A 23,726-nucleotide genomic window follows, 5' to 3' on the forward strand; every position below is an offset into this window, starting at 1 on the left:
ATCTCGTCTGAGTAAGATTAAAATATTCAATTCTTTTCGGAAAAGCATTCCTAGAGAATAAAATGCAGGATGAAAAATATTATAAAATATGACAATAATGTATTGTGGGGTTGATACCACATTCAGAGCCATATCTAATCATCCAGATTAATATTGAGCTTTAGGCCAGCTCCACTAGCCGATAGCTGTTATAAGCTAACTTATTCCTTTTTGTGTTTCGGAACCCACTTAAAAATGTTTGTTCTCTCATCTTTTTCAATGATATCTCATATCATTCATGCGCCAGTCTAGGACTCAAATAGGCAAAAAATAAGTGAAAAAATAATAAACTAAATTGAAAAACTATAATCATGAAACTGAAATTAATACATTTTCATTAGGCCTATTCTTGATTAGATCCCACCGTACTTGATATTGTTGTAGAATAATGTGGGTGAATTATATTTATATCAGTATATTAAATTAAAATGAGATTACCTAGAAAGGCTTAACAATATCACCTGAACATAAAAACTTCAATCAACACTTATAATGGAAATCAATAGTACTTTAAGATAATTTATAAAAAATAATTCAATTTCTTATCACATCAACCATAATCGTGCTTGATCTGACATTCAATATTAAAATCACAATAAAATAAAGGAATTATTTATCTTAGCTGTGCAACTTAGAGTATAAACAAATAATTACTGAATAGAGAATTATCAATGGAAAAATCAATACCATAGTACCCTTTTTTAAAACATTTTTAATACTCATCTATTTCTTTTAGATTTCTTTAGATATGATCTATTTCTTTACAATTTCAATATAAATTAAAAAAGCAACTAGTCTCGGATGTTCAATCCATTTTTCAAAAAAGGGTACTATTTTATTATTTTTTTACTAACAAAGCAAGTAGCCTTGAGAAATACAATATTGGAAAAACCAAAAAAAAATATTATTGTTATCTACTTATATCTCCAATCACATTCACACATATCGTCATATATTCAACGTAGTACATTCTTCACCGAACCAACGTTTAAAATAGTGTGTATGTATTGTATAAAACCTAATTAGAGAGATTTTCTCCTGGTTATTCGTTTCCTACATCGTTGAGATAGAGCACGTCTAAAGGATTTACTGACAGGCCGTCTTATGCTAGTGTTAGCAAATCGGTTTCTAATAAACGCCGATGAGTTCCGTTCCACAGTTACTGTCTCCGTGAACACTGCACCATTTTTGTTATCACTGTCCTTTTCTTCTTCTTCGTCCTCCTCATCTTCGTCTTCTTCATCCTGCTCTCCGTTCTCCTCCTCCTCTTCTTCTTCGACTCCGTCCTCTTCTTCATCTTCCTCATCATCTGAGGATCGTCCTGATTTCAAGTTGAGCTGTTGTCTCAGGATGTTCTTCTGCATCCTGAAATTATTGCAAAAAACAGAACAAAATTATTATCAGAAATGTTCTTCTGCATCCTGTAATAATTGAGAAACAGAAAAACATTGATATTAATAGTCCGAGTTTTGAAAATATGTAAATACTATAGAATGCTATTAAGTAAATTCGTATGGCTTTTGTTGGTGGGGAGTCCCTTGCGGGAAGGTCCCACCGCCTGAATATAAGGCCTAATTTAAGCCGTCAATGGGCCTTACGACTGTCATACTTCAACCGGGACCGACAATTAACGTGCCCATCCGATAACACGGGAGTGATCTGGTTAAAAAACTTTTGGTATTGAGAGGGTTTGAACCCGGGATCTCTATGCTGCTACGCAAGCACTCTATCCACTGGACCACGGATCACTCCCATACTCACGGATCAAATAGAATTATAGCCTATTATTTTTATTAGATGTTAGCACCTTCTTATGCACTTGAACATTAGATTTTCAGTGGAAATACGATATATAGAAGCGAGATACCATCTGATGATCAATACAATGCATCAAAGAATATTTCCAAATCTGGATAAATATAATTGCTACGCTTACCACAAAAATAATGAACAATACACGATAAATAACAAACAACTTTAATATACGGTACAACAAAATAAAACTTCATGGCTCATGATTCTCTTGCATATATAACGTATTATTTCAATCCTCATATTATTAGATCATGCTATGAATCATAGATGATGTAAGGGAATTTTCCAGTTAGCCTAATTCAAATCAACAAGGGGGGCTCCATTGATTCCAATATCATTTTCTTCGCAATACATAGCTATTATGGACTACCGTATATCGAAATGAAATGATGAAGAAGAGCTCATTCATTGAACATGACTATGAATATTTTCCATGAGAAAGATTTGCCAAGAGAAGAAAATGAAATTCTGTTTTTTCTCAAGGAAAATACTTTTCATCACAGAAAAATAAAAACCTGAGTATAGTGATTACTCAGGAGTTAAATGAGCGAGACTTGTGACCGTGACTGTGGAAGCCAACGAGAAAATATCTTGAAAATCGTATAAATTATTCTCAGATAATTGCTTCCCAGAACTGTTAATTACTTTCGAGATTAATAAACAAACTTGGCAAATCTCAAGATTCTCCTGCGACTTGTAAAAAGCATGCGGAAGGAAGCTTACTGATTAGAACACAAGAGTAAACAAAAGTAAATAGTCGTGTACCGTATATTGGAAAATGAATTTTTGTAAGCTTTCTACATTTTATGCCTCATTAAATTCGTACTTTTGGAGAATATTGATGTCTCTTGTACTTCAAAACTAATCATGTAATAAAGTGCAAATTATTTATTGGCCGAGTACGGATATACGTATATTCAAGTACGGTATCAAAATACAATACAATTAAGTACGTTAGAATTTTTAATTTTTGCTGGCTGAAGTTTTAAAATTTTCCTTTTATTGTCACTGCCGCCTACCTCAACGATAAAAATGTACTATTACTTGTGTATAACAATTTTTCCCTTTTCCTTTTTATTTCATTCATTTCTATTAAATTTTTATTTTTCCCTTTTTCATTAATTCTGTATCAAAATCTGATGTATATTTCTTATTCTATTTTTGCATTTTGTATTAGTTTTCTTTCATTTTTTACTTAAAATCTTTGATGTGTAATATTTATTTTGTCTAAGTTTATTTATTATTAGATGCTTATTATTATTCTAATATCAAGTGATACATTTGACACCTTGTGAGACCGGACTCCCCGGTAACTTATCTTTATCTTTTGTAACTCTTTTTTTTTCTGTAACTGGGCACCCGCCGAAAAACCTTTCGGTTTGGCAGGACCCTCAACTGTTTGTATTGTGAATAAAAATTTTGATTTGATTTTTTTAAATGCAAATGAATCCAGAGTTTATATTATTTGCACACTAAGAAAGTAGCGTCTTAGATCATTATTCAACTATTCTAAGATTAACTGGAGCATACAGATTGTAAAGAGTTTATATTTGTACGCTCTAACCTCAGTAGCATCTCTCGTAATATTATACAACACTATTCTAAGATCATCTGGAAAATAAGCTTACAGCTTGTAAATCAAAACCAGATTTTGATTGATGTTATTAAATGCTCACCAATGATGGATTATTGTCATAAATCAATTCGATTACAATACAAGCAGTAGTTTCAAGAAGTTGATAGTTTACATTTTATTTCCCACTGGAAAACTTTATAATTAATGATTATTAACTAATAATAATAAATAATTTTATCATTTAATAATGATTAAATTATTATTCTCACTAATAGATCAAGTGCTCTACTACTCACAACATATATCCTGGGTCTTATCCTCTCCACCTTCACTTATCTTCATGCTTTCTTTACATCTCTTTATAACCCATCTCTAATTCTATCTGTTGTTATTTTATTCTGTCTCTCTCTCTGCACCTTCTCCCTCTTCAAGGCTTCTAGCTGTTTCCATTCCCCTCCTTCTCAACACATATACTGGTTCTTATCCTCTCCACCTTCCTACATCTTCAAGCTTTCTCCACATCTCTTTATAACCTATCTTTAATTCTATCTGTTGCTATTCTATTCTCTCTTTCTCTCTCATCGTACCTCCTTCCTCTTCTAATCTTATTCTAGCTGTTTGCCATTCCCTTCCTTCTCAACACATATTCTGGGTCTTATCCTCTTCACCTTCCCCCATCTTCAAGCTTTCTCAACATCTCTTTACAACCAATTTCTAATTCTATCTGTTGCTATCCTATCTCTCTCTTCATATCTCCTTCCTAAACTTTGAATCAAATGAAATTGTTTTTTTTTCAATTATTGATTTATACTTTTTTGTCATATTACTTATTATTCTATTTAAGAGATTATTTCCTTATGTTGTGATGTAGTTGCATTACAACTGTATAGGATGGTTAAGTGGGAGAGAGGGCCGGCTGCGCCCTAGCTTCGCCCTTCAGGTTAAAATAAAGGCAGGCTATCTATCTATCCATCTATCTATCCATCTATCTATCCTCTTCTAATCTAGCTGTTTGCCATTTTCCTTATTTCTCAAAATATATCCTGGGTCTTATCCTCTCCACCTTCACTTATCTTCAAGCTTTCTTCACATCTCTTTATAACCTAACTCTTCTCTCTTGAATTCTATCTGTTGTCATTCTATTTTGTATCTCTCTCTCTGTACCTCTTCGTATATCTACTCTGTCTTTCTCTTCAAGGTGTAGAGCAACTTCGATCGTCAACTTCATACATAAATCTTGCTGCTTAACAACCATTACAGCAGGTAAGTGAGTGTGTGAGAGAGGCTGAAAGTAACAAAAACTGCGCCCTACAAGTTTTACTGTCGTTAAGTAAATGTAACTGGTTCTCGTCCCTCCCCACCACCCTCTCCTTTGACCCCTTTACGATTCTTTCTCCGAAGACTTGTACGTTCTATCGATTTTCTATCCCTCTCCCAAGGAAACTACTCAGTTTTCTTCGTCTTCAACTTGTCTAGACATCACTTTTCTCATCTCTTCCCATAATTTTTACTTTCCTTGCCCTATTACCATAGGTAAGGAAAGTATTGCTTTCCAAAAAAAATTAAGATACCCCAATTTCAAGTTTTCTATACGTTTCAAGGTCCCCTGAGCCCAAAAACATGATTTTTGGGTATTGGTCTGTGTGTGTGTATGTGTGTGTGTGTATGTGTGTGTGTGTGTGTGGTGTGTGTGTGTGTGTGTGTGTGTGTGTGTGTGTGTGTGTGTATGTGTGTATGTCTGTGAACACGATAACTCCATTCCTAATTAACCGATTAACTTGAAATTTTAAACTTAAGGTCCTTATACCATGGGGACCCGACAATAAGAAATTCAATAAAATTCAATTCAAGATGGCGGAAAAAATGGCGGATAATTACTAAAAAACCATGTTTTTCACGTTTTTCTCGAAAATGGCTCTAACGATTTTCTTCAAATTTATACCATGAATAGCTATTTATAAGCCCTATCAACTGACATGAGTCTCATTTCTGGAAAAATTCCAGGAGCTCCGTAATATTATTGAGAAAAATGACGGATAATCACTAAAAAACCATGTTTTTCACGGTTTTCTCAAAAACGGCTCTAACGATTTTCTCCAAATTTATACCATGGATAGCTATTTATAAGCCCTATCAACTGACATGAGTCTCATTTCTGGAAAAATTCCAGGAGCTCCGTAATATTATTGAGAAAAATGGCGGATAATCACTAAAAAACCATGTTTTTCACGGTTTTCTCGAAAACGGCTCTAATGATTTTCTTCAAATTTATACCATGGATAGCTATTTACAAGCCCTATCAACTGACATGAGCCTCATTTCTAGGAAAATTGCAGGAGCTGCGTAATATTCTCGAGAAAAATGGCGAATAATTACTGAAAAACCATGTTTTTCACGATTTTCTCAAAATTTACTCGACTGATTTATTTAAAATTCATACTCTGTTTATTTATTTTCTACATTTTAACTTGAAAATGACCTATGGTCGAAACTAGTCGTTAAAATATTTTAAAGTTTTTAATAATAAAGGGTACTACAAGTATTTATATATTTTTTATTGATGTAACCTAATTATCAGAGAGTTATAAAAACCAAAGTATAGTTTTCAATTTAGTTTCTCTATGGTTCAACCTACAATAAACAATTAGCAACCAATAATATTACAACAAACTGTAAACAACAAACTGTAAACAACAAACTGTAAACAACAAACTGTAAACAACAAACTGTAAACAACAAACTGTAAACAACAAACTGTAAACAACAAACTGTAAACAACAATTACAACCAACAATAAACAACAACCTACAATAGAGGTTCAACCTCACAATAAATTTGCCTATTTTTTAATGAAACGACTTGAAATAATATGTTACAGCTACTCATTTATGAAAATATTTTTGCAAAACCAAATCCGGTACTAACATCATTATCAATATCTAGTAAACTGGAAACATAAGAATCGAGCAAAGGAATAAATAGTATGAATGAAGCCATATGATTCGCTGATTGCTTCTTATCATGGTTGAGCTCCTTCATTGGCCGAGACAAGACACGCTTACAGTAGAAGGAGTGTTCAAATTACAGGCATGATACTACGATGAACAAGAACAAAAAAATGTTTTTATCTTCCTCTTCAATACAGTTTCTCTCCTTTTCTTTGTTTCTCTTGTTTTTGCTCATCTTTCACTTTATCTACTTCCTCTTTCTCTTATAAATTGAATGAAAAAGACTAAGAAATTGTCAAAAAACCACTGATTTATTGATAATTAGAAAGACCGGTTTCGGTTATTACACCATTGTCAATCTCTGATAAACTAAAGATTGACAATGGTGTAATAACCGAGACCGGTCTTTCTAATTATCAATAAATCTCTGATAAACTAAAGATTGACAATGGTGTAATAACCGAGACCGGTCTTTCTAATTATCAATAAATCAGTGGTTTTTTGACAATTTCCTAGTCTTTTTCATTCAATTTATAAGAGAAAGAGGAAGTAGATAAAGTGAAAGATGAGCAAAAACAAGAGAAACAAAGAAAAGGAGAGAAACTGTATTGAAGAGGAAGATAAAAACATTTTTTTGTTCTTGTTCATCGTAGTATCATGTCTTTTTCATTCAATATGAATAATTACCACAATATCAACTTCTCAACTACACAAAAATTTCTCTTATAAATTTATCATCGATGTTTCATCTCAACCTGTATCTCTAATTTATTATCTTATCTTATTTAACCCCATATCTTTCTATTTCAACCTATCTCTCCATATTCTTATTCTATTGATTCATTCTCTTTTTCTTATCTCGACCTTTCTCTCTATATGCTTCTCTTATTTTATTTTATCGTATCCTCTTATCGGCTTTCCGCTTCTCTCCTCTCTCCTTTTCTGTTCCTCTCAGAGAAACTTCCTTCTCAGATCTTGAATTACATACAATAAATTGCCAAGAATATTCGAGCGGAGTGGAGTGAGAGAGTTCACTGCCCACAATCGCAGCTCTGGTTATAAATTCATAGTTGCCAAGAAAGGATTTGGTCGCCGATTCAACGCGCGAAAAGTTTAAATGCATTACAACTTTTTCCTTTAAATTCTCCATGACAAAGAGCAGAAACTTTGCAATCTCAAAATAACTGCGAAATGTTACTGAGCTCGACTCGAGGGTTGACCTATGCAAACTTCAGAATTCGGTAAAATAGAAATTTTCCCAATCAAATAAAAATGCATGAGGTCTACACACTAAATGTTATTATGAATGACACAAATAATACATTATCAACTACTATTCTTTTCTCTTATTTTTTTGTAAGTAATAGAGAAATACTGAGACTTCAGTCACATTGCAACTATTTTGTCAAAATATAATTATTTTTCCCAAGCGAATCACAAAAAAAGGTTCTTCAATAGATTCAATTTTAGGTTATTCGACTCATTTTTACTTTCCTTGCCCTATTACTATAGGTAAGGAAAGTACCTAAAGGTATTGATTTCCGAAAAAATTAAGTTACCCCAATTCCCAAATTTCTATACGTTTCAAGGTCTCCTGAGTCCAAAAAAGTGGTTTTTGGGTATTGGTCTGTATATATATATATATATATATATATATATATATATATATATATATATATATATATATATATATATGTGTGTGTGTGTGTGTGTGGTGTGTGTGTGTGTGTGTGTGTGTGTGTGTGTGTGTGTGTATGAGAGTATGTGCGTCTGTGTACACGATATCTCATCTCCCAATTAACGAAATGACTTGAAATTTGGAACTTTAGGTTCTTACAGTATAAGGATCGGACACGAACAATTTCGATCAAATCCGATTCAAGATGGCGGCTAAAATGGCAAAAATTATGTCAAAAACAGGGATTTCGCGATTTTCTCGAAAACGGCTCTAACGATTTTGATCAAATTTATACCTAGAAAAGTCATTGATAAGCAGTATCAACTGTTACAAGTCCCATATCTGTAAAAATTCCAAGAGCTCCACCTCATCTATGCAAAGTTTGATTTTAGATTCCCAATTATCAGGCTTCAAATAATACAATAATATAAATACAATTTAAACAAAAAATTCCAAGTGGAGAAGATTGAGCATGAAAATCTCTACAATTAATGTTCAGTAACATTTTCACCTAAAATTGAAAATAAGCTCGAAATTCAAGAAAATAAGATTATTCAATTGCAAACTGTTGGCAACTGTTGATTCTATTAAATCATTCACTATGAAGAGATAGCAGGCCCCATGTGTCTGCAGCGCTATTGTCCTGTTACAAGCTGGCTCAGATCTTAGAATTAGTAGACTTGAGATGCGCGAGAACACTAGCGTCAGGTGATCAATTTTTATAACGGCAAGGAAAGTTGTGTGAGTGCGCCACACCAGATTTTTGTTCTATGACGTGCCCCTCATACTACTGATTTGGAGCCTATTTGAAATGGAAAATCGAAAGAGAAAGACATGATAGGGGGTAGCGTGAATCTGATAAAATATTCTCAATGAATTGCTCTATGAATCATTGAAAATATTTTAATATAAGAATAACCGAATATCAAAAGTATAGTATCTTTAATAGTATTTGAAGTTTTCATTTTCAGTGATAATAATTGCCACGATATATCTCAATCCAGTCAGTCCTATTCAGTGTGAAAAATTACAGTATTAGATATTAAAAAATCGCCAAATTCCATTAAGATACAAAATATAGTCAATATAAGATGACTAGCCGTCACGCTCGCTTCACTCGTCATATCCGTCTAGCCAGGGGGCTCCGCCCCCTGGACCCCCGACTGGATCGTCCAGGAATGAGATCAGCAGGCTCGCTTCGCTCGCCTGCATTTTTCAATTGAGCATTTTTATCATATATGAAGTAGCAGTGCCCAATCAATTTTTCCGCGATAAATGCATTTAAATCTTCAACTTGGTGCCTACCTAACAAAGTCAACTCAACTTAATGCCAACCTGACAAAATTATTAATTTATTTGCCAGTTAACAACTGTTTCGAAGAGGTACTCTATCTAGATTATAGTTCTATAGTAACATATGATATGGAAATTTCAATTATAATCCAGAGATTGGGAGAAGAAGAAAATACATGCTGAAAGACGAACTTTAAACCCTTAAAAATAACCCTTAGAGTTAAAATATTGCCAAAAGATTTCTTAGTGCGCCTCTAAAGGGCCAACTGAACATACCTACCAATTTGATTGATTGATTGAGTACTTTATTTATGTAGATTACAATATATACTGGCTTATACACAATAGCTTACAATACAGCAAAATTATAGATGAATTTACATAATATAGACTAAGAAAATAATTATTGAACTGTATATGATATGAAAAAGCAGTTTGTAATATAATAACTATAGATAATAATCATATTGTTATGCATCTACATAAATTGGCGGAGCTTTGGACATATCAATGTCCATTCTTCGGAAAGAATATTAAAAATATCCTCCCCACTAACTCTCTACCAAAACGTTAATTTCGTTATTTAAACTAAGGATTTATTTATTAATGGAAATATTGTAAAAGTTTTAATCAATATGAATATTAAAGAGAAAAAAAAACAGAAAATTGATAGAGTAAAATAATTATATAGGTAGATAAGATCAAATAATTGATTAATAAAATGAAGTAGGCTGAAAGTAGATCAGGGTTATCAACTTTCAGTAATATACAGCATTATGCAGTGGATAATTGAAATAACATGAGTTTATATAATATATATATATATATATATATTATATATATATATATATATATATATATATATATATAATTCGTTCTATAACATGGTTTAAAGGTTTGTATTTGTGGGATGGGTGGGGGATGGATGTCATGTGATCGTTCTAGGGCCGGACAGTTTCAGTCATTTGTTCCAAAAGATGTTTTTTTAAAGTTAGGATGAAGCTCGCTCGGCTCTCGATGGACCTGATAGAAACAGGAAGTGCATTCCATGCACGACAGGCACTGACTAAGAAGGATTTTGTGAAAATAGTAGTTCGATGATTGGGTATCCTTAAAGTACTTTCTCCGGTTCTAGTATGTGAAGCATCTATCCTCCTACCTTCAGAGACAAATTTGAAATCATCTTTAAAATAGTTCGGATTACCGTATATCAAGATATCTCTAACAAGCTTGACTATTCGAAAAAGCCTCTGATCGGGAAGCTTTAATGTTGAACTAGCAATGTGGGCTGGGGTGATATGATCATGGCGTTGGAGAGAGTAGACGAAACGTAGACAATAATTTTGGCAACGCTGTAGTTTATCATTCAGAGTGACTTGCATATCGTTAAGAACAGAATTACAATACATTAAATGTGGGAAGATGAGAGATTGAACCAATAATAATTTAATGTTTCTAGGGAGGATATCGTGCATTTTCTTCAATGCATGCATGGCTGAGAATACCTTTTTACAAGTTTTGTTCACTTGTTCTGACCAGTCAAGAGTATTATTCATATAATGCCTAAATTTTAACTGAGCTACAGTAAGGAATGTCATTACCGTCTACACTAATTTTGTGAATCGATTCAAGGTCAATATTGTTTATAAGACGAGAATATCCAATTATAATGGTTGTGTTTTGATGGGATTAAGCTTAAGGCCATTTTTCTTTGTCCATTCCACTATCGAATTGATATCCTGATTCATTATTCCAACTGTTTCATTAATTTTTGTTATGGGACAGCTTAAATAGATTTGAAGGTCGTCTGCATAAGTATGGAAACTGGAGAATTTGATAATGGAAGAAAGGTCATTAGCATACAAAGTGAAGAGGAGAGGGCCTAAAATTGAACCTTGTGGTACTCCATGCATAACGTTTTTCCAAGTTGACTTTTTGTCACCGACAGATACACATTGTTTCCTACCTAATAGATAGGATTTAAACCAAACTAACGAGTTGTGACTGAAACCAAGAATAGCCAACTTATTCAGAAGGACTGTATGATCAACAGTATCGAATGCTTTAGAAAAATCAAATAGGGTGAGGATGGTGCATTTTCTTTGGTCCATAGCTAACCTTATATCATCAGTGACACGAAGCAGAGCTGTCTCAGTTGAATGGAATTTTCTAAAGCCTGATTGAAAGTTATGAAGCTTACTATTGTTGTCTAGAAATTTTACAACTTGAGCATGAATGAGTCTTTCTAGCACTTTGGACAATGCAGGTAAAATACTGATTGGTCTAAAATCCTCAACTTTATTGGGTGATGGAACTTATTTAGAGGGCGAACCAGAGCAAACTTCCAGTTTTCAGGGAAAATGCCTTCTTCAAGTGACTTGTTGAAAATGTATGTAATGGTTGGTAAAACAGCAAATAACATCTTCTTGATAAATTTAATAGGAATTTTGTCTACACCCATAGCATTACTATGAATACGTTGAATTGCTCTGAAAGTGTCTTCTTCTGAGATTGGATGGAAATGAAATTGATCAGTGATTGGTAAATCTAAGTTTGTAACCTGCTCTTCAAGATCATCAATGTGATTAGCAATGACAACTTCGTCGCGTTGGTTAGAGTGTGAAACGAAATGGTCATTTATATATTCAATGGTAAGTCAATTTGTGGATTCGATTTCTCTTGCCAAGCCCGAATTCTTTTATTCCCTGCCAAGTGATTTAGAGTCTTGTCTATTGTTTGTCATAAACGAATTCAAGTACCTAATCTTTGAGTTCCGTAATTCCTGTTTAACCCTATTTCTAAGGCTCCTATACTCTATCAAACTGTCCAAGTCAAATGTCTTTTTAAATTTTCTATGTGCTTTGTCTCTACGTCCATCATCTTAAGTATGTCTTCAGTCATCCACGGTACTCGTCGTTTTCTATTAATCCTCCTTGTCACATAAGGTGCATGTTTGTCATACAAAGTCAAAGTCCAATTCTCGAAAGTCTTGACCATGTCATCAACTGAGGGTAATGCTTCATTTGATGCCATGGAGTCTGAGCCACATCAGTCAGGAAGGCGGCTTCATCAAAGTTTTTGAAGTCTCTATAAGTGATAATTTTCTGTTCTGGCTTGGGTATCTTATGGGAAAGTACACAGTAGATCAAATCATGTCTAGAAATAGCTGGGACTGAGATTTGGCCTGCTTGAACAACCTCATTGGGATCACTAACAATGAGAAGGTCAATGAGTGTGTCTGATTCATTAGTATGATGAGTTGGATCGAGAGGTAAAATAGTCATGTTTAGGCATTGGAAAATTGTAGTCAGTTGAAAGTAGTCAAAGTTACGATTTGTCATGTTCAAGTCGGTGTTCATATCCCCCATAACTAGTATACGGTTATAACAAGGCATAAGAGAAAGCAAGGCACTTTCGAAATCTGTGAAATGACCTATTTTTGGTGGGCGATAACAGATACCAACGAGTAATTTATCAGTACTAGATAAGGATAATTCAAGTAGCATAAACTCTGGTCTGGAACAATACTCTTGTTTAGATGTGATTAAAACTTTTGTTTTGATACCTTCTTTCACATAAATTGCTACACCCCCACAAGCTTTATTTAATCTATCATTCCGGAAAAGATTATATCCAGGCAATGCAACAAAATTTGATGAAATACTAGGCTTCAAAAATGATTCGGAAATTCCGATTATATTGAAGTCCTGAAAACGGAAGATTGCTCTGAGTTCATCAATGTGGCAACTGAGGGATTGTACGTTAAGGTGAGCAGCCTTGAAAAGTTTTTTGAAAGAGTGGAGCTTATTTGCTAGAAACATACCTGCGTCATTATTACTATTATTGAAATAATCATACCTACTTGAGGGCGAGCGAGCTGACGTGTCAGTGAGAGGCATCATGGAAGCAGCAGACCAATCGTGAACCGACCTCAGAACAACACATGACGGGGAAAATGGGGATGAAACTGATAAAACTTAACCTAAATGAAAAAGTCTCTTGATTCGAGTGCATTCAGCATGCCTTGACAGTTCGGCTCCCTTCACTATTTAAAGCACTAGTTCAAAACAAAATTCACTAAACACAATAAGATGTAGATGTGTGGAGTTCCGGTGATGAATAATCCTAATGGTGAATAAGACGAAGATTGAGGAAGAACTGGTAGTGGGAGATCTGGTCCAAGTGGAGATAGAGCGAGTAGGTATCCAGTAGTGGAAGAATCGGGTCCAAGTGGAGGTAAGCGAGAAGGAATCCAGTAGTGGAAGATCGAGTCCAAGTAAAGATAGAGAGAGATGGAATCCAGTAGTGGAAGATCGTGTTCATGGTGGAGATAGAGCGAAATGGGATCCAGTAAAAACTGAAAAAGAGAAGAAAAAGCCAGCATTTCGAAAATTATTAATTATGGAAATAATTTTGGTAAGAGATGTAATAATTATTAGTAAGAATAGAGATAATGATTCTCTAAGTACCCTCTGGAGTATAGTAGTTGATGCATTGAACGTAGTTTTGGGAATTAATATCAAGATAAATTATTAATCAGTATTAACAAATGTGGATCTCCTTAGTTTGAAATAATTGCCTCATACATAATCATAAATAGCAGTGGAAGATTCATTTATAGAACAGAAAGCCAGCTCATGAAAAATGCCAAGGTATATCTATTGTGAAATGTTTTAATACGAATTTCCTATTTTTGTAGTGAAGGGCACCTTAGTAATCGAATCCTGAAATGATTTAATTTACCTTTATTTTTTGAAGGTCGGTCATCCTCTCGACTGTGTGGACCCTCTTGGATCCTCCCTCGCCGATAGAGATCTTGATCCTCCCGTCCGATGACCAGACATTCCTATGCCCATGACGGTCGGCCGCAGCGTTGAGGATCTTGAGGCGCTCCGCAGTCAGATCCTCGCGAATGGTGACGCCGGAACCCTTCAGCTTCCTCTTAGCGTCGAAGATCATCTTCCTGGTCCGGTAGCTGCAGAGTCGAACTATGATGGGTCGGTCCTTGGGTTTAGCTTGCCCTTGTTGAGGTGGTTGACGCCTTCCAACGCGATGCGAGCGGTTGACATCCGCCAAGTCACGGGCACGTTCAGCTTCTTGTTAAAGACATCGAGCGCCAGCAGGTCCGTGTCTTCTTTGTCACTCTCCGGGATCCCAAAAATACATATAGAATGTCGGCGCCCATATTGCTCGAGGTCGTCGACCTTCAGGTGACAAGACACCTCCAGCTCACGAATTCTATCGTGCAGCTGTTTGTTCTCCTCCTTCAATGCCTGAAGTTCCTCGAAAATAGATTTCACAGCCATTGATACAGCACTGTGGACAGACTCTTCGATTTGCTGTCGAATAATGAGGAGGGTCTCTTCGGACAATGCTCCAGAAATAGCTGGCTTCGGAGCATTGACCTCATTCTTCGGTGTGCCTCTATTCGGTCGAACCATCGTGTACCGTTAGGTGGATTTACACTTTTATAGGCGAGAAGGTGAACTGAAGATTTAGGAATGTTTTTTCAAGATAAATAAAAAGAGTGTGAGTTAATCAAAAATATAATTTCACTATTGAATTAAGCTCGAGAAACTGAATAACTAGATGTATAATTTGAAGTGAATTGAACTGTATAACCCTACGAAATATCTGTTAGAAGACGGAGCCGAACTGACACACGTTTACTCACTCGACATAACCCGAGAGTAGAAGAAGAGAGAGAATGAGTGATGAATAGAGAAAGAAATATGGATAGATACATACATAGATAGATAGATAGATAGAGAGAGAGAGAGATTCAGATTCAGATTCAGATTCCTTTATTCATGTGTTTAACAAAACATAATTCAACTTACGTTCTAGCATTAAAATTAAATACCAGTAGCGGTAAAATGACATGGTGAATCATATTAAACTAATGAGTTCTACAATAATATTGAGCAAGAAAAATGATGAAAAATGCAAAAGTTAAGGTACTAATGTAATATTTTCACATGAAACGGTGAAGTTTTGAGAGAGAGAGAGAGAGAGAGAGAGAGAGAGAGAGAGAGAGAGAGAGAGAGAGTGAGAGAGAGCGTGTGAAAGGATGAATAAGGAAAAATAGGAGGGATAGAGGCAAGAAAGCAGAGAAGTAAGTTAATAGAGAAGTGTAAGGAGGAGGAGGAGGAGGAGGATGAGGAGTAGGAGGAGGTGGAGGAGGAGGAGTTGTAATATGAAGCTGGGAAATAATTTGGGAAGTCCTGATTGGTTGGTGAGCCAGCAGCCGGTCAGGATTAATAACTTTGCTCGGATCCAGGATCAGGATCAGGACAGGAAAGGACAGGAAAGGATCGACAGTGAATTAGTCAGATCAGTAACCGTTTTAAGTAAACGTGGAGCGTCAAACTCAACTCACTGGATGCCACTAATCGTTCTACAGTCTGATTCACTTTCAACTGTCAGCATTAGTTGAACTGAAAACATCAGTGTCAAACTAAACCCACTGAATGCTGTAATCATTCAACAGTGAAACTCACTTCCAACTGACAGCATTAAATAGATGGAAAGCATCAATGTTATCCATTTGGCGAATACTGACAGTTCAAAGTGAACCTCAATTATCGTTGCCCTCTCGCAACACTGTTGCCAACTTCACAGCAAACTTCATCAGGCGAGTTTTTGACACATTTAGTCCGTTGGTGACATTCTCAAAGCCCTCTCCGATCTATATGTTTCTATCTATCGCATTTGTGAAACCTGTATATGTGATAAATTATGTGAATATCTGAACTTTGCACTATTTCATCCACATCGTGTTGATACTCTCAGTTTCAGTACCTCAGTTTTTTCATCAATTAATTGATCAATTTTCAAATTCCTAACTGAAATTTCATTCATGTGGTAAACCAAAAAGGTAAAGTCTTCTAAATCTATGAAAAATGTAGCCTTATATTCTACTAGTCGTCAGGCTCGCTTCGCTTGCCATATCCGTCTAGCCAGGGGGCTCCGCCCCCTGGACCCCCGACTGGATAATCCAAGAGTGAGATTAGCAGGCTCGCTTCGCTCGCCTGCATTTTCCATTTGGGCATTTTTATCATATGTTAGGACAATCCAGTCGGAGGTCCAGACTAAACGGCTGGCCAAACGGATATGATGAGCGAAGCGAGCCTGACTGCTATTAATATAATATTCCCAGGATTGAAGTAGCAGTGCCCAATCAATTTTTCCGCGATAAATGCATTTAAATCTTCAACTTGGTGCCAACCTAACAAAGTCAACTCAACTTAATGCCAACCTGACAAAATTATTAATTTAGTTGCCAGTTTACAACTGTTTCGAAGAGGTACTCTATATAGATTATAGTTCTATAGTAACATATGATATGGAAATTTCAATTATAATTAAGAGATTGGGAGAAGAAGAATATACATGCTAAAGGACGAACTTTAAACCCTTGAAACCAACCCAAAAGATTTCTTAGTGCGCCTCTAAAGGGCCAACTGAACATACCTACCAAATTTGAACGTTTTTGGTCCGGTAGATATTTAGTTATGCGAGTGAGTGAGTGAGTGAGTCAGTCAGTCAGTCAGTCAATCAGTGAGTGAGTGCCATTCGCTTTTATATATATATATATTATATATATATATATATATATATATATATATATATATAGATAACATGTGAGTATATTATGTGCCAATTTCTTTCAATTATTATTCATGATGAATCGATATTTTGAATCATTATTATTGGCAATTTTTATTTTTTTGGAACGATTCATCGAAGAAACTTTCAATAATATTGAGATGATAACTTTAAAATAATATTGTTTAGTTCAACCACCAATTCATGGAATATCGATTTCGAGTTTCAGAGATCCCTCCCACAAATAGACTTGGAGTCATGTAGGGAGGAGGCTTCTTCATATACCTGTATATGTATATGTAACTGTTATTTAACATTCTGGAGAATAGATTGATTTGATTTGAAAGATAAATATGTTCTACAATTGGGAAATAGAAGATGAGAATATCTCCGCAAACTATAATTTTGTATCATAATGAAGATTTTCTTTAAATGTTTTCCTCTAGAATTTGGAAATAATGATAGTAAGTTAAAACTTTGATCAGTTCCTCACAATTGAAAGCTGCTTAGCGAGAAACAGACAATGACTACGATGAAACGACTATCCAATCCAGGGCAACACAAGCAGTGGTTTCCATTTAATACAACAATGATACAATTAATACATGATAATACACGGAAATATTATTCTAAGGGAAGTCGACAGAATATCAATCAATCAATCAATCAATCATTTAATTCAGTAAAATGAGTTACAAAATTGGTCCCGAAAAACCTAAAAGATTTTACAGCAGAGGCCTACAAATAATAGAATACATAAATAGAATGATATGCCAACTTTAACAATAAACTAAGGAACAAATTTTTTTCATGAAACTGGGAGTTTAGGATGAGAATAGAATGATAATGGTTTTTTTATACAACTGCGCGTAAAAAAAGAATCTACATACTCAATTCTCCTCGTAAAACAGCTTATTTCTGAGGAAAATCCACGTTTCCACTCGCTACCCATCTGCGCATGCGCAGTAGATTTTCTTTACGCTCGCTAATCATTCGCGCATGCGCAGAAGAGTTTCTTTACGCTCGCTAATCAGCTGATGGTGAGCAGCTCGCCAAAAGTAGGTCAGATCTGAACCTAAAAAGTCGGTAATTGTACCAGTTCTGCACTATGCAGCCATGATGGATATCAGTGGAGACGAATTATTATTAACTCCGCCGATATAAGTAATTTAACAAATTTGGGGAGTTGTAGAGAAAATGTTGTATGTAGGCGCGTAATGCTTCTTTATCGCTCCGCTTCGCGTCGCGTGATAACTATTTTGCGCGAGCGATAAAGTCGCGCATTACGCTCTTAATACATAAATAGCTATTGTGTAACGTTATAGATATAACAAGTCCTAATAGCTTCAAAAGTGAAAGTTGATTTTGGAAAACCCGTTCAGAAACTATTCACACCACTTCAAATTTATTTAAATATATTGCGCTTTTCAATCCAATCTTTTTCAATCTCTTGTACTTCGAACCAATTCAATCAAAATATTCTCCACCCTCATGGACACACCCAATAGTCCAGATCATATTACTTGCTGAGGAGTCTGCCGAAAAACATGAAGTTATTGGTAAGATCCAAAAAGTTCTGTAAGATTTAGAAGAAGTTGTGGGAGGCGGCAGCGAAAAGGCGGCATGTTGTCATCTTGAAACTTGGAAACGTTTTCTCACTGTTTGCCATCCACTACAAATTCTAGAAGCTTTTTTCCAACCTCTGGATGGATTCTACCTTGTTATTGTTTTGTTTCTCTGATTCGAGTCACTGTTTCATATCGCACACTCTCCTGTTTTCTGTCCTTCTCTCTTTGCCAACACTTTCATTCATCTCTCTCTCTTGTCTCTTCCCAATTCCTCACTCACTCTATCTCTCTCTCACTTGTCTCTACCCAGCCTTTTTCTCTCTCTTGTCTCTTCCTAGACCCTCACTCCTCTATCTCTCTCTCACTTGTCTCTACCCAGTCTTTCTCTTTCTCGTCTCTTCCCAGTCCCTCTCTAACTCACTGTGTCTCTCTCTTGTCTCTACCCAAACTCTCTCTCTCTCTCTCTCTATCTCTCTCTCTCTCTCACTCTCTTTTTGGTAGAAAGTTAGTGGGGAGGATATTTTTAATATTCTTTCCGAAGAATGGACATTGATATGTCCAAAGCTCCGCCAATTTATGTAGATGCATAACAATATAATATCTATAGTTATATATTACAAATTACTTTTTCATATCATACACAGTTCAATAATTATTTTCTTAGTCTATATTATGTAAATTCATCTATAATTTTGCTGTATTGTAAGCTATTGTATATAAGTGTATAAGCCAGTATATTGTAATCTACATAAATAAAGTACTCAATCAATCAATCAATCTCTCTCTATATTTGAAGGTTTGTGTGGTAGAGGGGGTCTGGAGTCCTAACTCCGCCCTAATAAAGGCAATTTATCAATTAATCAATCAATCTCTCTAATAAAGACAATCAATCTCTCTTGTCTCTCCCCAGGCTCTCACACACTCTCTCTCTGTTCCTCACTCGTCTCATCACCGTCCCAACCTATCACTCTCTCTTGTCTCTTCCCAGACTGTTTCTCTCTCTCTCTCTTTTTCTTTCTCTCTCTCGCTCTCTCTCCTGTCTCTCCTCAGTCTCTAGACACTCCGTCACCGAAAACTTTGATACAGGAAATTCGATAAAGCAATTTGGCAGATTATTTTTCCACTAAAAATATCCAGCACTCTGTGACGGCGTTCTTTTCAAACACTTGTCGAACGATTTATAGGAGGAGCATTGTACGCTGGAAACCCAGCCACTCCCGGAGGAAATGAAACATCTCGGTGGAAAAGCGCATTGTATTTTCACAATGGCGATGGATGTTGATCACGAGTTTTCCGCTAAATTGATCTGGGCAGTTGAGTATTGTTTGTTGCCTGCAAACAAGTAGAGGCTTTTCTTCTGAACAGAATTACTGTATTTAGGCTCAAGCTCAATTTAACACTTTGCAGTTGGATTGATGAATTATTATTATGGGAGGAGATATGAATGAATGGATTTATGAAATTATATGAAAAGCTACAAATCTTCTATAATGAATGAGGGAACTATGATGAAGAATTACTGAACGAAGCAGCCAATATGACCAGATAATTCACATTCCTTTTGAAGAGAACTATTGTATTAGAGTGACCATCAATGACACATGTTTGTTGAACAGGTGTGTTCCTCGCCAAGTCATCAGATAGAGTCATTCTATTCTATGCTCGTCATACATTGTTGTGTCATCAGCGAAAGGCTTTGAATAGAATAATAAAATCAAGAATCATGATATCATAGCATTCTAGTATCATAGAATCAAGCTATTGTTTCTCTATGATAGAATCTTTTGAGGTGGGTTTTTTTCTCAACTTCGATTGTTTGTTGCTATTTTTTCTTCGCTGTTCAGTTTGAGGTTAAATCATCCTCGCATGATTAAAATTTGTAGTTTCCCTTGATTTATTTATCGTTGTTGATTGTTCATTTAATGCGACAAGTTGCTGTCAAACAGCTCTTTTTTGTTCGAAGCCTTTCTCTGATGACACAACAATCAAGACGAGAATGTGTGTACACAGATGTTTAACACACCTGTCCTGTAGTTAGTGGTCACTCCTAGGCTTGAGCTTGATATTTGAACTCAATTGAATTCGTAGAATAATGGGAAATTTTGAGATATGGGAAACTATGAATTATGGGGGGGGGGGAATTATATTGGAAGAAGCTACAAATTCCCATAGGATTGTAAGATCTTGATTGAATATTGAAGATACTGAGATTGTATATCATGTTAGGTATATCAGGGGGAAATACCAAGAGAGACAAACAGAGATGACTATTATAATGATGGATGAAAATGAAAGCAAAGCAAAATCTCAACATTGAAGATTGAATGAGGTACTACAGGGAATTACTCAACAGGTGTTAGCATGGTAGACCACAATCACTCAAGGCTATGTAAATTAGAAGTATACGAGTAGTATATATATTATTTATTTTTATAACCTGACGATGGTGTGATCACCGAAACTAGTAGTTACATTACAATTTGTATTCTTGTTTTATCATTCTATTAATTTTGAAGGTACTATAATTCTATTTTATCTATCTATATATATAAAAGCGAAATGGCACTCACTCACTCACTCACTCACTCACTCACTCACTCACTCGCATAACTAAAAATCTACCGGACCAAAAACGTTCAAATTTGGTAGGTATGTTAAGTTGGCCCTTTAGAGGCGCACTAAGAAATCTTTTGGCAATATTTAACTCTAAGGGTTGTTTTTAAGGTTTAAAGTTCGTCTTTTAGCATGTATTCTTCTTCTCCCAATCTCTTATTATAATTGAAATTCCATATCATATGTTACTATAGAACTATAATCTAGATAGAGTACCTCTTCGAAACAGTTGTTAACTGGCAACTATTTAATATTTTGTGGTTGGCATTAAGTTGAGTTGACTTTGTTAGGTTGGCACCAAGTTGAAGATTTAAATGCTTTATCGCGGAAAAATTGATTGGGCACTGCTACTTCAATCCTGGGAATGTTATATTACTAGCAGTGAGGCTCGCTTCGCTCGCCATATCCGTTTAGCCAGCCGTTTAGTCTGGACCCCCGACTATGATAAAAATGCCCAAATGAAAAATGCAGGCGAGCGAAGCGAGCCTGCTGATCTCATTCTTGGACGATCCAGTCGGGGGTCCAGGCTAGACGGATATGGCGAGCGAAGCGAGCCTGACGGCTAGTAAATATATATTATCATAAATAAAGTAGCAGACTGTATTATTTCTCCCTTTATAAACATGTATTCGAAGTTGCCTTTAAACAGTCAGTATACCTAATAAACAACACTAACGCTTCCAATTCAATTAATTCTGACAGTTTGAAGTGGATCTCACTTTAATAAGTAGCTTGGATGTATGTGTTTATAACCTGAAAGGATTAATCATTTTGAGAGGCTGTTGTATTCCGTGAGTGGATTAGGCCTAGACCACGGATCCAAAATGGCGGAGCATGCAACAGGCCTCTAATGGAGTCTACTTCTTGTCACGCGAGGTTGTAAAAAAGTTGTGGGCTGGGAAGGCTCAATGGCCGTGTTGCGAGTGCATTATCTATTTTATTATCTTGATAGAAATATTCAGAGTGATCTATTGATCAACAGATAATAGTGAAATTGTAGTGTTTTATCATCAATTGATAACATTTTACAATATTTTACATTCACATTTTTATAACTCGTATTGACTCGTAATTTGTATTGACTTTTCATGTGCCTATTTATGTTCTAAACTACGAGCGTCGAGATAAGGTTTGGAGAGAAAAAAATATATTGACTTATCATTTATGTATTTATGTTCTTTATTTTATTGACTTACAACATTGACAAGTCCAAATACCCCTTTTATAGGAGGTCAGTGGATGAATTAATAATAAATAAATAACTCAACTTCCATTTTCATGGAAGTGTGTTATCAGACAACTCTAAAATTAATAAAAAATGAGATTCATTCAAACACTTGAAATAATGAAAAGGGTGAAGATTCAAAGCAACAAGATATTTTGTCTCGAAATCAAGAGGAAAATTCAGATGTTGTTTGAGAAAGATGCTGATAACATTAAAATTGATTTTACTTGTAATTACATTTCAAGCAACCAATAATCGCCCCAAGCCTTTCAAGCATTTTCTCTTTCACAGCGACACAACATCTTTGTGAATAAAACAAAAAAGAAACTACCGAGCCTTTTTGTTCACACCTCTCTGCCTTACCAAGCGTCCTTGTCTTTCTTTATCATGCCTTTCCACAATATTTTTGACCGAGCGAAGTGAGGTCTAAGATTCAAATCGACGGTTTGGCATTTCTCTTAATGTTTAAATGTTTGAATGTTTATATGTTTATATGTTGCGCATTTACGGCGAAACGCGGTAATAGATTTTCATGAATTTGACAGGTATGTTCCTTTTTAAATGCGCGTCGACGTATATAAAAGGTTTTTGGAAATTTTGGCATTTCAAGGATAATATAAAAGGAAAAAGGAGCCTCCTTCATATTATAGAGTAAAAATCAGACTATAGAATTATTCATCATAAATCAGCTGACAAGTGATTATCGTTTATCTCATCATATATTATTTTCTTCTCAAATGTTGTACACCACATCAACACCATCTCCCTGTACCTTCTCATTTTCAATACTGTTTTATTCTACACAATATGTACATTACTTATCTCGCTATCTCATTCATCTCGTACTGAACCATTGATATTCTTTGACTTTTTTATCAAATGAAAATAGTTATTTGTGCACTAGTGCGCAAAGTGACAGTTTGCTGCACCGAAAGAAACGTTTACGCCCGAGCCGAAGGCGAGGGCGGAATGGTTTCTTGAGTGCAGCAAACGAACTTTGCGCACGTATTACACATTAAATTTTTCCCACAGTTACCATTGAATATGAAAAGTGGATAATTTATGGGTGAATTTCCCTGAAATCCATCAAATGTTTTCTGTGTAATTTTATTATTAATAAAAGCCTCAATTTATTTAAAATTGAATTAATAATTGAATTAATAGATTATTAATTCATTTGAAAATTTATGTGACTGCTTGAAGGGGTCTATCTTATGTACGCATTGAATGACTATAATGAAGGCACATAATGGCAAGGTACCGCTGTTCTCCACTGCCATTATAACGTGGGCCTCACTATGAGTATTACCAACTTAATTTTGCGTTGTCATGCTGCAAATCTGGAGTATGCAAAGTACTCACT

General features: G+C 35.2%; 1 protein-coding gene across 1 annotated transcript in view; it reads right to left on the minus strand.

Annotated features, from left to right (window-relative positions):
- Positions 1–23,726, minus strand: part of LOC111057992 (cyclic nucleotide-gated cation channel subunit A-like) — a 289,690-nt gene continuing 265,964 nt past the window's right edge. The window contains exon 13 of the mRNA XM_039431598.1: positions 1–1,404. Within this exon, the coding sequence (XP_039287532.1) occupies positions 1,062–1,404 (343 nt within the window). The 3' untranslated portion in view covers positions 1–1,061. The remainder of the gene's footprint in view (positions 1,405–23,726) is intronic.

This window comes from Nilaparvata lugens, chromosome 6 (assembly GCF_014356525.2).
Source record: "Nilaparvata lugens isolate BPH chromosome 6, ASM1435652v1, whole genome shotgun sequence".
In the NCBI taxonomy this organism is placed as follows: Eukaryota; Metazoa; Arthropoda; class Insecta; order Hemiptera; family Delphacidae; genus Nilaparvata; species Nilaparvata lugens.